Genomic DNA, 17,960 nt, shown 5'->3' with positions numbered 1-17,960 from the left:
CAGTATATACATATGAGATGAGTAATGTAGGGTATGTAAAACATAAAAGTGACATTGTTTAAAGTGACTAGTGATACATGTATTACATAAAGATGGCAAGATGCAGTAGATGGCATAGAGTACAGTATATACATATGAGATGAGTAATGTAGGGTATGTAAACATTATATTAAGTGGCATTGTTTAAAGTGGCTAGTGATATATGTTTCTGGTATAATGGTATTGATGTGAGCTATGACTAGCCTTTCAAGGAACTTCATGGCTACAGACGTGAGTGCTACGGGTTGGTAGTCATTTAGGCTGGTTACCTTAGTGTTCTTGGGCACAGGGACTATGGTGGTCTGCTTAAACATGTTTACAGACTCAGATAGGGAGAGGTTGAAAATGTCAGTGAAGACACTTTCCAGTTGGTCAGCGCATGCTCGCAGTACACGACTTGGTAATCAGTCTGCGGCCTTGTGAATGTTGACATGTTTAAAGGTCTTTCATACATTGGCTGCGCAGAGCGTGATCACACAGTCTTCAGGAACAGCTGGTGCTCTCATGCATTTTTCAGTGTTATTTGCCTCGACGCGAGCATAGAAGTAGTTTAGCTCATCTGGCAGCTCTCGGCTGTGCTTCCCTTTGTAGCCTGTAATGGTTTGCAAACCCTGCCCCATCCTACGAGCGTTAGACCCGTTGTAGCATGATTCGATCTTAGTCCTGTATTGACGCTTTGCCTGTTTGATGGTTCATAGGAGAGCATAGCGAGATTTCTTATAAGCGTCCGGGTTAGAGTCCCGCTCCTTGAAAGCGGCAGCGGTAGCCGTTAGCTCAGTGAGATGTTGCCTGTAATCCATGGCTTCTGGTTGGGGACAACATCATCGATACACTTATTGATGAAGCCAATGACAGATGTGGTGTACTCCTCAATGCCATTGGAGGAATCCCGGAACATATTCCAGTCTGTTCTTGCAAAACAGTCCTGTAGCTTAGCATCTGCTTCATCTGACCACTTTTTTAGTCGTTTAGCGGTAGTCGTTTAGCTCAGTTACCTTAGCTTTCTTGGGAACAGGAACAATGGTGGCCCTCTTGAAGCATGTGGGAACAGCAGACTGGTATAGGGATTGGTTGAATATGTCCGTAAACACACCGGCCAGCTGGTATGCGCATGCTCTGAGGGCGCGGCTGGGGATGCCGTCTGGGCCTGCAGCCTTGCGAGGGTTAACACGTTTAAATGTCTTACTCACTTCGGCTGCAGTGAAGGAGAGACCGCATGTTTTCGTTGCCGGCCGTGTCAGTGGCACTGTATTGTCCTCAAAGCGGGCAAAAAAGTTATTTAGTCTGCCTGGGAGCAAGACATCCTGGTCCGTGACTGGGCTGGGTTTCTTCCTGTAGTCCGTGATTGACTGTAGACCCTGCCACATGCCTCTTGTGTCTGAGCCGTTGAATTGAGATTCTACTTTGTCTCTGTACTGGCGCTTAGCTTGTTTGATAGCCTTGCGGAGGGAATAGCTGCACTGATTGTATTCAGTCATGTTACCAGACACCTTGCCCTGATTAAAAGCAGTGGTTCGCGCCTTCAGTTTCACACGAATGCTGCCATCAATCCACGGTTTCTGGTTAGGGAATGTTTTAATCGTTGCTATGGGAACGACATCTTCAACGCACGTTCTAATGAACTCGCACACCGAATCAGCGTATTCGTCAATGTTGTTGTCTGACGCAATACGAAACATCTCCCAGTCCACGTGATGGAAGCAGTCTTGGAGTGTGGAGTCAGCTTGGTCGGACCAGCGTTGGACAGACCTCAGCGTGGGAGCCTCTTGTTTTAGTTTCTGTCTGTAGGCAGGGATCAACAAAATGGAGTCGTGGTCAGCTTTACCGAAAGGGGGGCGGGGCAGGGCCTTATATGCGTCGCGGAAGTTAGAGTAACAATGATCCAGGGTTTTTCCACCCCTGGTTGCGCAATCGATATGCTGATAAAATTTAGGGAGTCTTGTTTTCAGATTAGCCTTGTTAAAATCCCCAGCTACAATGAATGCAGCCTCCGGATAAATCGTTTCCAGTTTGCAGAGAGTTAAATAAAGTTCGTTCAGAGCCATCGATGTGTCTGCTTGGGGGGATATATACGGCTGTGATTATAATCGAAGAGAATTCTCTTGGTAGATAATGCGGTCTACATTTGATTGTGAGGAATTCTAAATCAGGTGAACAGAAGGATTTGAGTTCCTGTATGTTTCTTTCATCACACCATGTCACGTTGGCCATGAGGCATACGCCCCCGCCCCTCTTCTTACCAGAAAGATGTTTGTTTCTGTCGGCGCGATGCGTGGAGAAACCAGCTGGCTGCACCGCTTCGGATAGCGTCTCTCCAGTTAGCCATGTTTCCGTGAAGCAAAGAACGTTACAGTCTCTGATGTCCCTCTGGAATGCTACCCTTGCTCGGATTTCATCAACCTTGTTGTCAAGAGACTGGACATTGGCAAGAAGAATGCTAGGGAGTGGTGCACGGTGTGCCCGTCTCCGGAGTCTGACCAGAAGACCGCTTCGTTTCCCTCTTTTTCTGAGTCGTTTTTTGGGTCGCTGCATGTAATCCACTCCGTTGTCCTGGTTGTAAGGCAGAACACAGGATCCGCATCGCGAAAAACATATTCTTGGTCGTACTGATGGTGAGTTGACGCTGATCTTATATTCAGTAGTTCTTCTCGGCTGTATGTAATGAAACCTAAGATGACCTGGGGTACTAGTGTAAGAAATAACACGTAAAAAAACAAAAAACTGCATAGTTTCCTAGGAACGCGAAGCGAGGCGGCCATCTCTGTCGGCGCCGGAAGTATACTATACTAGTATACTAGGAGCACCACCTCTGGGTGAGCGTGTTCTTGTTTGCTTGTGGCGGAATACAACTCATTCAATGCGGTCTTAGTGCCAGCCTTAGTCTGTGGTGGTATGTAAACAGCTATGAAAAATTCCTCAGGCGAGCAATAGCTCAAGACTTCCTTAGATATCATGCACCAGCTGTTATTTACAAAAATACATAGTTCGTCGCCCCTTATCTTAACCAGACGCCCCTGTTCTATCCTGCTGGTACAGCGTATAACCAGTATGTTGATAGTGTTTACAGTTTTGAATGTCCCGTTGGTAGTTTCATCTTCCGCGTAGGTCATCTATTTTATTTTCCAAAGATTGCACGTTTACTAGCAGAATGGAATGAAGTGGGGGTTTATTCGATCGTCTACAAATTCTCAGAAGGCATCACGCAAATCACGGGGATCTGGGTCTGTTCCCGGGAGAGCAGTATATCATTCTCATCGGGCTCGTCAGACTCGTCAAAGGAAAAAAAGGTTTCTGCCAGTTTGTGGTGAGTAATCACAGTCCTGAAGTCCAGAAGTTATTTTCGGTCATAAGAGACGGTAGCGGCAACATTATGTACAAAATTAGTAAAAAAAGAAGTATTAACAATGCAAAGAAACAAACAAAAAACAATTGGTTGGGGACACGTAAAATGTCACCCTTCTTCTCCGGCACCATCTTAATATGCCTTCTAAACACAAATGCATCTTTTGTAAATCATGTCTGAGTGTTGGAGTGTGCCCCTGACTATCCATACATTTTTAAAACAAGAAAATGATGCCCCCTGCTTTGCATAATAGAAGGAATTTGAAATGATTTATACCTTTATGTTTGATACTTAAGTATATTTTAGCAATTACATTTACTTTTGATACTTAAGTATAACCCAATACTTTGACTTTTACTCAAGTAATATTTTACTGGGTGACTTTTACTTTTACTTGAGTAACTTTCTATTAAGGTATCTATACTTTTACTTAGTATGGCAATTTGGTACTTTTTCCACCACTGCTCTGAGACCATGTTGTTCAATTATGTAGTTAAAGTTTCCAATGCAGCCATCCATTTGAACCTGAGGAGCTGAGTTCATCCTCGCTGCGGATACTGTTCACATCGAGGAGCATGTGTGTGTGTGTTTGTTTGTTTTCTGTCAATGAGCCTGAGGTTTCTGTGTGTATCCATTTCTCTCGTCTTGGTTTCTCTACATGTTTGTGCATCCAGCGATCAACATCAGCATCTTTGAGTGTTCGTTTGTGTGTTTGGCCCATGACTGGTATGGCGGTTGACTTCTTATCCCTCTCCCTCTCTCTTCTCCCTCCAGATGGAAAGCTCTACTCCGCAACAGTAACAGATTTCCTAGCGATTGATGCTGTCATTTATCGTAGCCTTGGAGATAGCCCAACTTTGCGCACTGTCAAACATGACTCCAAGTGTCTCAAAGGTGAGGAGAGCCATCGGATATATAGACCTGAGGGTTGAAAGAGGTGATAACATGGACAATGAATGACGGGTTGGAAAACAAATCAGAGCTAGAGTGAAAGGGGGGTGATTTGAGGGATGATTTGCTATTGCAACACACTTTATTTGATGCTGTCACTCTCACAACCAGTCCCATAGCAGTTATGTACTCAGGAAATTGGCTGCCCCTTGGGAACGAAAAGAACATGACCAGGTTGTCAAAACTGAATGGGGAGAACCCTCATTCCCCCCAACATGTAAATAGCCCCCTAATAGAGATGATGGATTGAGCTACTCCCTGTGCTGTACCTGGGCTGTGCCTCACTGCACACTGTGATTGATACTTTAGGTATTGTGTGTAAAATGGGGTGTCTGATCTGTTTTGTGATGATATGCCTTCTTTTTTTTCCAGAGCCGTATTTTGTACAGGCAGTTAACTATGGTGACTTCATCTACTTCTTCTATCGAGAAATTGCCATGGAGTACAACACAATGGGAAAGGTAAGCTGATTGGGGTTGTCTGTCCCTTTTCTTCTGCTCGAATCAGGGCTACTTCCTGCTGGACAGGAGAGAAAGGAAGCGCTTTGGGAAGTAAACAGGAAGTGGGTGTATCAAGTATCTGGAAGGGCGTTCAGCAAGACCAAAATGGTCAACCTTTTTCGATACAGAAAAACATTTGCAGGATGTAGGCCTAAAAATAGTTGAAAAACAAAACCGTCTGGAAAGTCATTTTGAAGTCTAAATATATTCTCTGACTTGCATGTCCGTGCTACTGTTTGACCTGTTGCTCACTCGTGCTGTTTCCTCAAAGCGTTTCAAAGTTTTTCATCGAAATGAGACAGACAGGAAAAGAGAGGAAAGGAAAATTACTTTATTCTTCATTCAAGGTTTTAAACCAGAAGGATATGAAAGATGTTTGGATTATTTCTTTCATTTCAGTTTGCATGGAGAAGGTTTAATTGGGTACCTACAAGGAAATTATATAATTATATAAACATGATATATTTTTGATTAAATGGGGGCGGGGGGGGTGTATTCACCCAATTTCGACTGACATATTGTACTGCACATGAATACCAAGTGAAATTCTCTGGTTATTTTGAAAGGGATATCAATATAACGAAGCATGTGGAGTAGAGCGCAAAGTGGTTTGGTTGATAATTTGTGGTAGAGGAATGGTACTTTTTGATTGATGAACTGGAGTTTCTTTTGACAATCTGAAATGTAAGAAGTTCCACAGTCATTAATAATGTGTGCTATTGTATATTTATGCATGATTCATATTTACAAGACCATGGCTCTGGTCTAAGAGATTTGCCTAGTTATGGAGACCAAATAGTAATAAGCTGTACCTTCTGTGAGTGAGCTGGTTGGGGAATAAGGAGAACAGCCAGACAACAGGTGTGTGGTGTAAATGTCAGCAAAACATAGGAGTTGATTATTGACTTCAGGAACCAAAGGAAGGAACATGTCCCAATCCACATCAACAGGACTGCAGTGGAGTGAGTCAGCAGTTTTAAGGTCCTCGGTGTGGACACCGAGGACATGTCATGGACCACTCTGGTCAAGAGGGCGCAACAGCGTCTCTACTTCCTAAGGCGGCTGAAGAAATTGAGCATGTCACCCCGGGTCCTCTCTAAACACTACTGCTGCACCATCAACAGCGTCCTGACCAGTTGCATCACGGCCTGGTACGTGACCACAAGGCCCTTACTGGAACCGTGCTCCCACCTATCCAAACGGTGCCTGAGGAAGGCCCGCAGGATCATCAAGGACCCCACACACCCCAGCCACAAGCTGTTCACTCCCTTGCCATCCCTTACCATGAGGTCTGATACCAACAGGCTCAGAGACAGTTTCTATCTATCTACAAGCCATCAGACTTCTGAACACTTGAACTGGACTGACCACCTGCTCTGATTCTCCATTCCATAGCACACGTGCACTCAGTGCACAATTTAAAACTTGCCCCCAATCCCCCCTTCCCCAAAACACGTGTAAATGTTGGACTATAAATGGTCCCTTCCTGTATTATGCTTATGCTAAAATGTTTATTCTATTCTACTGAGCCATTTACTTTATGTTAATTTTCTTACCTTTTATTATTTCTTGATGATGTCTCATTGTTGACAGGAAACTGCAAGTAAGCATTTTGTTGGACGGTGTATGCCATGTGTATCCCGTGCCTAAGACTACTAAAACTTAAAACTTGAAACTGGGTGTGTCTGAAATATCCACTGAGTGTGTGTGCGTTGTGCAGGTGGTGTTCCCCCGTGTGGCCAGGGTGTGTAAGAACGATCGGGGCGGCTCCCAGAGAGTTCTGGAGAAACAGTGGACGTCCTTCCTCAAGACCCGTCTCAACTGCTCCATCCCAGGAGACTCCCACTTCTACTTCAACATTCTGCAGGCCGTCACCGACGTCATCCACATCAACGGACGTGACGTTGTCATGGCAACCTTCTCCACACCTTACAACAGGTACAAGGGCCGGCAAACACACAGACGGAAATCAATTTCCCAGGCCACCCCAGCGCGTAATTCACTGTCACAATAGTTGTGTGCCCTTTGGTCAGGTGCGTAATGTCATTCCTGCGTTATTCATATTGAGAACGTAGAATCATTTAAGTGTGGGTTTTTATCTAAATTGAAATTACAAATGAGCAGTAGAGCTGCTACATATTGTAATTCCCATTTTATGGTGGTTTTTAGGCAATAAGACAATTGCTTGTGACAATGCAATTGAGCATGGTTTAATGGGCATTAAAAGTCAATGAAGCGGCTTGGAATTTCTATAAGCGAATTTGATCTGGGCATGAATCGCAGTTAGCGAGCGAAATGAGAGGGAACAGATTTTGACTAAAGGTAGCATTCAGGATTTATTAGCCATTCATTTAACCAAGTTCCTTGGCAGCATGGCTTGCCTCTCGCTCTGTACATAGCCAACGCTGGCTGATTACTAAGATGTACAGCCTTGGCCACGAGGTTAACAGAATAACAGCTCTGTAACAGTCACAATCCTGTCCTTGTACATGCTGTCTCTTAATGCCAAGGCAGCTGAAATGCCCATAAGAAATGACTGGGAAATAGTGATTCAGAGCTATGCTATGCACAGTTTGCACAGAGTGGTCCTAACAATCGGACTGAGGATTTTTTTTGTTTGTTGGGGGGGTGGGATGTTTATACAGCATTCCTGGGTCGGCCGTCTGCGCCTATGACATGGCTGAGGTGGCCAATGCGTTCATGGGACGTTTCAAAGAGCAGAAGTCCCCTGATTCCACCTGGACACCTGTTCCTGAGGATAAAGTTCCAAAACCAAGGTATGCCCCCCCATCTCCCACACACAAACAAAGCCACACCCGCAGCATGAAAGACGCTCGATATCAGCAAACAAAGCATGAGATCATATTCCAGATGGCTGCCTACTTCTACAAATGCACCAGCTTGATAAATCTCCATCTCTGCGTTCCTAATTACCCAGCAAAGAGCAGCTCTTTTCCTCTAAAAACCGAGATCTGTGGAGGGGGATCGTAAGTGGTGTATATCCCCCATATGGCTGATGATGTGGAGAGCAACAGGATACCACCCCTGGTGATTAGCATAAAATTACGTGTTTGTGTAAAACAAGGTCAGGTGTTAATGAGATCGGAAATCCACGTCTCGTTTATTCAATTTCATTTCTGTCAACGTTATCAGCAGACAAACAGAAGGGAGTTTTCACAATGTTGCCCAGTTTTTTTTCAACTGTCTCCTCTGCAGCAGCAGACATGCCATGTGTCATCGTCTCCCTGACTGATCTGCCTCTGGTGCTCTCTTTATGTACTGTAGACCTTATTGCATTCTGCAGTGTCTACCATGGAAAAGAGATTGAATTCAGTGTGGATAACCTGGTGGAATCTTTGGCCTGGGTGTCGCGTAGTACAGTAAAACCCTTTTTTTTATGGCTGTCGAGAGGTGAGATGTCTTTGAGCGGATCTCCTATCAAAGGCAGCTTCACATTTACAGGGCCCCTCTCCTCTGCTCCTCTGCCCTTATAAAGAGAACAAATGGCCGCTCTCGGACTCTCACCTGTTTGATTCCCTGCTGCTTTCATCCACTTCAGGCCCGGGTGCTGTGCTGGCACGCCGTCCTTAGAGAAGTACAAGGTGTCCAACGAGTTCCCTGACGACACCCTGAACTTCATCAAGCAGCACCCTCTCATGGATGAAGCTGTGCCCTCTATCGCTAACAGGCCCTGGTTTCTCAAGACCATGGTGCGGTGAGTATAGCATCACTAGCTAGGATGGTACGCTAGCTAGCTTGCTAGGTAGGTCTGGGTTGTAGGTGGAGTTCATCAACGTCATGCGTGCATTATGCATTACTATTTGTAATAACCGGTGGAATCTTTACATAAATACATCGCCGTAACATTTATGATTTAAACGGCAGGGCACATAGCAAAGTGTTATGTTACATGCAATGTCAGCAGTTAAAAGCATTATACAAGTCTAAAGCAGTCACTTTTATGAGGGCATATGGTGGAGAGGCGGTTTTAGTATCTATGTCACAGCCTCTGTGTGTAGTATGACTCTGACACAGGAAGTCAACTGCACACTGACTCTGTAATAGGACTTTATCTCATCTATTCCCCAAAGGGACATCTATGAATTCAAGCTTTTGTTACAAATCGGAGTGGACTATCAAATCCTATCAACTATGAAAACCTATTCCGTTCCCTGATGTACAGTAGGTTCCAGCCCCTAGCCAGTCACAATCTGTAGATTGTCCCTCTTATGATTTCCCATTATGTGACAAAATCATGGGCATAGTTCTTGAGGTTGTTGTTATTCTTAATAGGACAGAACCATATAATACTTGATGTTATTGTTTATGGTACAAAAGCATGGGCATAGTGAACACAGACATTCAATGTCATTTCAAACCAAACAGTCTGAGTGGGAGAGAAGGCCTCTTCTCATTAATTTGATTGTGATGTGCGCATTTACTCCGGTAAATGTAAAATCATCTTGTGCTCTCATTCCAGCGTTCAGGCATTGTTTTCTATCTTCCAGTGTTCAGGCATCTGTTTTATATCTTGTGACCCTTTGTAAAGAAGCGATGTCTTTAAACAGCCAGATGGAGAGGATGTGGAGTCCTTAAATTACTGAATAATGTCTTTAATCATTTCCATCTCACTGAATGAATAGCTATGAAAATGTATTTGCATATGGATCTGCAAATTATACATCCTTGTGATAACCCTAGGAGCTCCATGGTCGAAATGTAATTGGATATTTTTCTAGATAACACTCAGTGGAGTTCAACCCCAAAAATTTAATCAGGAAATCCATAAATGTGTTATTCACAGTACTTCATATCCCTTCCAGATACCGGCTCACCCGGATCTCCGTGGACAACGCTGCGGGACCCTATCGGAATCACACTGTCGTTTTCCTGGGCTCGGAGAAGGGGATCATTCTGAAATTCCTGGCCAAGATGAACAGCGGTTTGCTGAATGACAGTCTCTTTCTGGAGGAGCTCAACGTGTATAACCCGGAGAAGTGTGTATTCCATTAGCCAGCCATGCTAACTAAACCAGCAGCACTACCCCAGCCCACCACATGGCTACTCTATCATTTAAAGCGTTTCATCAGGTTACACTGCACTGACCACAGCTCTTAAATTAAAGAGCCGGCCCTGGAGCTTCAGTAACGGGGGCTCAGACCGCAAGGCTTTACTCTTACAAATGCAGGATGATTAAAGAAAACAGAGAGGGACTGTGTTAGTCTTTAAAGCCAGACTGAGATCTCTCCTTAATATATTATGAAGGGGCTTTTGAAATATTTGGAATGGAAGTAAATGAGGGAAAAATATGCCTGGGCCTTGCCAATGCAAATATTTACTTGACAGGCCTGATGATGGGGTAGAGTTAGTGAGCGGGGATGAGAGGCAGGGCTTTCAAGGTGACGGCGTTTGTTATCCAACATCATAGCGTCACGTGACATGGGTGGGTCTGGAATAAAGTATGAGCCCCCTCTTTCCCTCTCCCCCTGTCTTCGTAGCATGGGCAGAGCAGTCTCTGGCCCGCAACCATCTGGTCTGAGTGGATAGCGCTGACTTGCTGGGTTGGATCAGGATCTGGGTTTGCCCACCGCTCATTACATAGTGTAGATGGACTATAAGCTCTAATTGAGGGCTCTAATGCAGGGCTGGAGGTAAATCCCTCCTCTGGGGTAGATGGATGCTCTGCACAGGGGGATTAGCGTGGAGCTCTCTTATACCCCGCAGACAAAGATGCTTGGGTGGGGCTTTGAGCTCCTATCAACAAAGACTGGAGCTGTTTTAAGTGCTCTGTTAGTGTTGACAACTCATGCCATTCATCTGTCTGTCTGTCTCTTTCTCTGCCTTGTCGCTAACTCTAACTCCTCATCCAGGTGCAGCATCGATGGTGTGGACGACAAACGTATCGTCAGCATGCAGATCGACAACCAGGGCCACTCTCTGTTTGTGGCCTTCACCTCCTGTGTGGTCAAGGTGCCGCTCTCTCGCTGTGAGAGGCATGGCAAATGCAAGAAGTAGGTTCAGAAATAAAACCCTGCATCCATAACATCCTCTTAGATTCAGGGCTTTTGTAATGCATTTGTAATGTCATAACTAATCAGTCATCAGGAAAGTAAAAGAAAGGCTGTTAAGATACACACTGTGATGACAGCTGTGTGTGTCTGTGGTGTGTTTCCTCCAGATCATGTATTGCCTCCAGGGATCCCTACTGCGGCTGGGTGTCCGAAGGAGCATGCAGACAGGTGGTGCTCGACCCAAAGTATGTTCCTGCTCATTCCACTATCATATACAGTAGTCATAATACGATCTGTGCCATGTGTTGACTGGTGACCTCAATGACTTCACTCTATCTATACAGTTGCAGTTTCTATGATTAGTCACATTTTTTGTGGTGCTCTATATTTTCTTCTAGCTGAAATGGCCATTGGAAAGGCTGATGGAAGGAAAGGGATATTTGCTCTGGCGCTGAGGCTGGGACTGGGACTGGATCATGGGTTTGCGAGGAGGGGGTTGATGGTCACCATAATTTGTAGCTATGTTTATGACACAGAACGAGATGCATTTTGAACAAACAGTATGTGAGGTTTCTGTGGGTGGAAACCAATTTTACAGATGAAGTCATAATAAAGGAACAGCTTTTGATGTTAAATGAATTTAATCCCAGCCAAATGATTGGTCTCGCATGCTACATTACGATATCCTTTTATAATTTCTAAAGCCCGGGCCTCTCGACTGTTCTGATTGAGTTTCCACTTTGGAAATTGAGTAGACAGAGGCATTAGGAGGTTAGATGACCTCACTTTTTACTGTACAATATTTCGAAGTGAGTGAGTGGGGATTCGAGAGCTATTATCTGTTGGTTTTGTGGCAAGCTATTGATAGCATTTGGACGGACACGTCCCAGTGTTTAACAAAAGGCCTTAATACAAACAGGCCCTGGAGAGACTCAGTTTCTTCTCTCTCTCTCTCTCTCTCTCTCTCTCTCTCTCTCTCTCTCTCTTACCCCCTCTCTTACCACCCTCTCTCTTACCCCCCCTCTCTCTTACCACCCTCTCTCTTACCCCCTCTCTCTTACCCCCTCTCACACCCCCGTCACGCGCTTACTCTCTCTCTCTTTCCCCCTCTCTATCTTTTTCCCTCTCCACAACCATCTGGACTTGGGGGATGATTTTCCAGCTCTTTCATGTCAAGATGCCTCTTTTAATGTCTGAAAACAGATTGGTCCCTCGTCACCTGCATATTCCCCCTGACCAGCTTGCATATGATGTGGTTCTGCTGTTGACTATTTCTCCCCATGCTAACACCTGTACTATAGTATAACAACAGGTTCCCACTTGCACCTCCCTCTTGCGTATTCCCTGAGAAAGCCAATGCTAGATAAATCGAGATCAGATTAAAAACTATGCAGAATTTGTGTGGAAAGGTTTTAAGGTTTTGTTCATGCAACTGTGCGTCTGGTTCGTGACTATGTGTCTATGATAGGCAAATCAGATTAGCAGATTAGGAGATACCAAGAGATGGATTTTGTTGTGCATTTCAAAATTATTTGATTAAGATCCTTCTTCAGGTTTGAAGCCCTGTAGACTGGCCTGTGTAGAGCATGATCCACGTTCTGATTGTGAGCAGTGATTTACGGAGTGTGGGCTGTCATCCGTGACTGTAATCTCTCTGACAGTTGGCTGCTGTTTCACTGCATGGTTGGTGGTCCTTCAGGAAAGTCGGCTCTGAGCTGAGCATGGCTGGGAGAAAATGGCATCTCTTTCACTAGAGCTTCCGCTGCCCTAGTGTCCACCTTCCTTCCTCCTCATTGGCCTGGCCGCTGGTCCCGATGTGTGTGATTAGATGATTGGACCGTAGACCTATATCGATAGTGATGGTATACAGTAGGGTTGTCCTCCTGGCTGATTGTGTCTGTGCTCATCCTGTGTGAGTCCAGATCTGTCCAGGCCTGTGCTCAGTATTTCACCATGATGTCTCTGTTAATTATGCAGATCGGCCTTCGAGCAGGACGTGGAGCATGGCAACACAGATGGACTGGGAGACTGCCAAAGTAAGCAGGCCTCTTCCCTCTGTTGATCTGGGCTCAATGTGCCTCTGTCCTACAGGATAGGGACAGGTCTTTCACACCACCACAAACAGCATAAAATACACACATCACACACACATGCACACACACACACACACACACACACACACACACACACACACACACACACACACACACACACACACACACACACACACACACACACACACACACACACACACACACACACACACACACACACACACACAGCTCCATGCCTAGTTGAAAAAAGGTTAAATAAAATAAAAATACATCACTAAAGAGGCTTACACAACAATTGTTTGTATAGACTAGAGTAGAGTACATAGCTCTGTGTTAGTTTCTGGTTAATAGCAATTAATTACAAGAAAACAAGCACTTCACAATCCTTTAACCAGAGAAGCACTATAGATCACAATGAATAATAATGCCTATCTTCAGTTACGATCTTCAATTACTTTAAAGAGACGAATGAAAAGCTATTGAATGATCATGCCAATGTATCATTCATCTTGCAGGTTTAGCTTTTGCTCTTTGAAAACATTGACACATCTTTCCTTTGACTTTTTAGATACGTTTGTGGCCCTCAATGGTAAGTAACCACACTAAAATAACAAGATGATACCTACCCTCAACCTTATTTATTTTCAGCTCTTCACTTCTATCAATTCTTTGCTCTCACCCCGAAATTAAGCCCTGCCCACTATTTCACAGGTGACTAAACGAACTGAGCTTTAATTGAATTCATTCCTTTTCTTTCTGTAGATGTTCAGTCCAGTCCTCATGGTCATGAAAGGGCTCGCCATGGTCAGTTTACTTTTGTTTTCCCCCAGTCTGTTTTAACGTGTAGTACTGTAGCTTCTAGCGCCCTCCCTAAATCCACTCCCTAGTGTTCAGAGTCCAGACCTTCTCTCCCCTCCACCCTCCTCCTGCCCTGGCCTGCTCTACTGTGAAAGATCCCTAGACTGCAATGCAATAGTATTGATTTGTCCTGACCTTTTTTTCCCTAATTGGATGGATCTTGTTGTTAATAGAAAAGGCCTCCGAGGTTCACTGTGGTTGACTAGACTTATCAGGGCACATGGAAAAGATGGAGGGTTGTTGACAAAGGCTAACATAAGAAGTGGTAACATTTTTCATACAAACCCACAGCCGTGCTGCACAATACCACTAGTTTAGGCTACAGCATGAATACACACGCAGACAGACTGCACAATTAAATTCCACACTTACACGATCGAGTGTGTTTATGCTTGATTCTTGCTGCTGGTTGATTGAAACCATTTACCCCCCAGGCTTATGAAGAAAAATGATAAACAGTCTTGGTTAGCCTGCAGTGATGTCACAGTCTTCCATTGCACCTCACACATCACACTTGAGCTGTACAAGATTCACACTCCCATAAGGAATGACAAGAATAGCAAATTTTTTGAAGTCATTCCAGAAATACCCCTCCACACTCCTTCTTTTCAACCCCATGTGTTTCTCCCCCATTTCCCCCATTTCTTCCTGTCAGATTTCGGGTCAAATACAAATTGTTTGCTATTTCAATGCAGCTCAACAGTAGTGTGTTTATTCACCCCAAAGTCTGGCTGTGTTTTTGAGGCAGACAAACCCAAGCATTTCAGGTTCCGACACAGACTGTTGATATAATATTTAAATGTAACTGCAAATGCCCCCCCAGACAAGCCACTGCCTCTAATTAATTTATAAAAAAGGTATCTGCACAAGTCGGCAGTTTAGGATTTTCTTTTCCAAGGAGCTGATCCTCCGACTCCGTATGTGTGTCATCTGCCTGAATTGCACTTCCCCTGGCCGTGGAAAATGAATTATAAAATAGTCCTGTCACGCTAATCTCTTAGCCCACGGTGCATTGTTAAATAAATCATTTTAATGATTGCCACGCGGAGGCTGCGGGGCTGTTGTGCATGGAAGACCAACAGCAACAATCCCGGCCCCCTACCACTGCTCCCCCTCCCCCACCAGCCTCTCTATCCTCAACCACCACTCGTGAGAAAGCGTGTTAAAATGGTTTACTGTGAGCTGGCCTGATTAACATACGAGCTGTTGATTACAGTATGGCCGCTCACCGCCTGGGAGTAGCCTCAAATTATTGCTCTAAACAGGAGCGACGTGGGGATGGTAATGTGATAATGTGATTTATACGGTTTTATTGTCAGAGGCGCCACCAAAATATACAGACTGGAACTTAAGGCGGAGGTGGAACGAATATTGATGTTGATACAACATAGAAAAATAACGGAGTATGGTAGGGTCTAATTTTAGTCCTTTTTAAACTGTGGCCAGCGATAGGCCAGCAGTGCAGGGTTTCATTAAGGAGTGTAAATCCGAAGGGTAATTTAGGTTGGAGGACATTAATATCTTACCCCTCGTGATTAATTTGGTCTTGAAGTTGGGCTTTTTACAAAGCGCTCTACTAAATATAGCTGATAGATTGACATTGAAACGTAACGGGTAGAGGAGAGCCTGGGACGTGAAGAGAAGGGAGGATTGTTAGGGAGGGATAGGGCTTTTTCTTGCTCTTCATATCAAAGCTTCCCTGAGGTGATCGTGTGAGAGGTGGTTCAGTTCTTGCCAGCGACAGCATGACATGTGAGTGAGGAAAGGAAAGGTTGTCCTCTCCTCAGAGACTCTCTATCTCTCCCTTCCTGCAAGGCCACAGCTCCCTGGAGATACAGAGTCCAGTAATCAGTTGTCCAGGGTCGCCTCACTAGGCAGGCACACTGTCTTGTAGCTTCGCACAGCCCATCTGCTCCTCGAGTGTGTGTGGGTGTGTGTGCGTATGCACATCTGTGTGAGAGAGAGTGTGAGGAGAGTTTAACATGTGTTGTGCCCGGCAGACCATCCCACCCTCCCATTCCCCACCACGGCCCATCCCCCTGCAGGAGGACCACTGGGTCGGGGCGGCATGGTGGAGCAGGCGGACACCCCCATGCCCTCAGATAACAGGGACCCCTATATGGCAGTACCCTCTCAGACCCAGCAGGATGCCAATGGTAAGCCTTGGAATAGAAAAGTCCATTTCTTCTGTGGCAGGGATGAGATTTACTGTGTCTGCTTCCAGCTGACTAGCCCAGAACTGAAACAGTGTCAGGAGAGAACAAATGGCCTCACCCCGGAGAGAGAGATTTATTAAACAAAGACTCTAATGTCCCTGAGGAGATGTAATATACAGACCATTACGCTTCAGGAAAAAAAGGAAGATTTCACTGTATTTATTTCCACAAGAAGATGGCCCCAGTTTTATCTTGTGCAGGGACATGACATTGAATGCCCTTTTTTTGCTGTCTTAACATCCCAGCTGGCTCAAGGTCACTTTAAACCCAGACACATAAAGATGCCTGGAGAAAACACAGCCATGATTACACTGGCATGATCAATGTCATGTACCGTAATAGAGCAGGAAAACCATTAGAAGTTCCATTACCTGACTCATCTTATTAGATGAGTGGTTACCATGAGTAGATATTGATAATCAATAAGGATGATTAGAGGTGACCGGTGGCCTCATAAATATCCACAAAACACACACACACCAATGAGGAGTACAGCTAGAGAACTGTGTGTGTTAGGGCGAGGTCATCAGGGAGGAGGAGTCTATCTCTCTCTCTCTTTGGTACATGGCAGTGTGTGAGGTCTCTGGGTTTGTACTGTAGGGATGGGTCACAATTCTCCACTCTTCTCCTGAAGTGAGCAATTCCCATCACAAATGTGAAAGCATTGGTGAAAATATTGACTGGAGGGAGTTTCCCCCATTATCATTGTCACCATCCATGATGGAAATTGTGAGAAAAGACTGGAAGGGTGGAGAATGGTGATGCAGTCTAGATGAAGCTCAGTGAGCTAGCTGTCTCTCTCCTGTCGCTTTCCTCTCTGGAAGCTGGAGGCAGACACCTGTATAGGCAGACCAGACAGACACAATGGTGGCAGAGAATACGGCATGCTTAAACAGCATCACCGTGGTGTTGCTACCCTCGTTGCTGTTACCTGGGTCCTGGCTGGCCCCGTCCATCATGGCAACCGAGTTAACAGCAACAAGGGATCACATTCAAACTCAAGCTTCTCACAGTATTTTTCTCTATTTTCTTTTCAACGTCACTTTTGCAGCTTGTCTCTCTGTATTATAAGTTCAGTTTCAGCTCTAGCTGCTTTTTTTTGCTATGAAAGTGAGCTCTGATGATATTGTCTGTTTTGGTTCTGTGACTGTTTTCATGGCTTGGTTTTTAAACTCTGGCTTGACTATTTATGTTCTTGCTAGGATTACTTTGATGTATTAAGCTCCATTTTGCCTTCATGCAGCTTAAACCATCGCTGCATGGCAATTGAGCACCCCTTTCAACAGTACTCATCTCCTTATGTCCTTATCCCTCTTTCCCATGTGCAGGTGCACTTCTCTTCTCATTCCTAGCTCCAGGTGCCAAATGTACTGTGAAAACATAGTGCTGAGTGCCAATCTAACACATTAAGGTTATAGGGTATGACAGCCACTGTCTCAAAGCATAACCATAGAGTCATTAAACCTCCATCTTAGCCAAATGAACATGAATACTGTACATACAGTACAGGGAAATCTGAATTCTTCATCACCAGATGTTTTGAACAAATGTAGTTGCATTGACATTAATTAAACAAATTAAACTATAAATATTGCAGATGTATAACTCCCCAAATTCTGAGCCCCCAGATTAATCCTTGCTTGCAATTAAAATGATATAAAATTCCAACTTTCTATTTTGAAGCTCACTCATTTGTGGGATCTGTTAATGAATATTACAGTACCAATATGTATTCGGGCAACACATTGGAATGATTAGAATGGTAAAATAATGAGTATCCGCACTGTGGATATTTAATAGTTCACCCTCTGCCAGAAAAGAGCACCAATGTTGCTTGGTTTGCTGTCCCAGTACATTTGAGCACCGTTGTGTCTGGGCTCATCTATCCGTGTGATATCCCACCTCTCTCTCCTGTGACCCTCCCTCCCCCTCTACCTCCCCCCGCACCACCATCTGCTACCATTGTGAATAGTCTCCCTTCCACAGGA

General features: G+C 44.7%; 1 protein-coding gene across 6 annotated transcripts in view; it reads left to right on the top strand.

The window, feature by feature from the left end:
• LOC112263420 (semaphorin-6A) overlaps positions 1-17,960 on the top strand; it is a 96,391-nt gene that overhangs the window by 62,893 nt on the left and 15,538 nt on the right. For 3 of the 6 annotated variants that reach the window (XM_024439602.2, XM_024439601.1, XM_024439600.1), the window contains exons 8-19: positions 4,157-4,276; positions 4,706-4,794; positions 6,554-6,771; positions 7,479-7,610; positions 8,393-8,548; positions 9,657-9,830; positions 10,704-10,844; positions 11,012-11,089; positions 12,822-12,880; positions 13,467-13,487; positions 13,661-13,702; positions 15,757-15,912. In XM_024439602.2, the coding sequence (XP_024295370.1) occupies positions 4,157-4,276; positions 4,706-4,794; positions 6,554-6,771; positions 7,479-7,610; positions 8,393-8,548; positions 9,657-9,830; positions 10,704-10,844; positions 11,012-11,089; positions 12,822-12,880; positions 13,467-13,487; positions 13,661-13,702; positions 15,757-15,912 (1,386 nt within the window). The remainder of the gene's footprint in view (positions 1-4,156; positions 4,277-4,705; positions 4,795-6,553; positions 6,772-7,478; positions 7,611-8,392; positions 8,549-9,656; positions 9,831-10,703; positions 10,845-11,011; positions 11,090-12,821; positions 12,881-13,466; positions 13,488-13,660; positions 13,703-15,756; positions 15,913-17,960) is intronic. The other 3 variants (XM_024439604.2, XM_024439605.2, XM_024439606.1) reach the window with 3 other exon arrangements.

This window comes from Oncorhynchus tshawytscha, linkage group LG12, assembly GCF_018296145.1.
Source record: "Oncorhynchus tshawytscha isolate Ot180627B linkage group LG12, Otsh_v2.0, whole genome shotgun sequence".
In the NCBI taxonomy this organism is placed as follows: domain Eukaryota; kingdom Metazoa; phylum Chordata; class Actinopteri; order Salmoniformes; family Salmonidae; genus Oncorhynchus; species Oncorhynchus tshawytscha.
The sequence above is the reverse complement of the archived record's forward strand: the minus strand, read 5'-3'. Positions and strand labels throughout refer to the sequence as shown.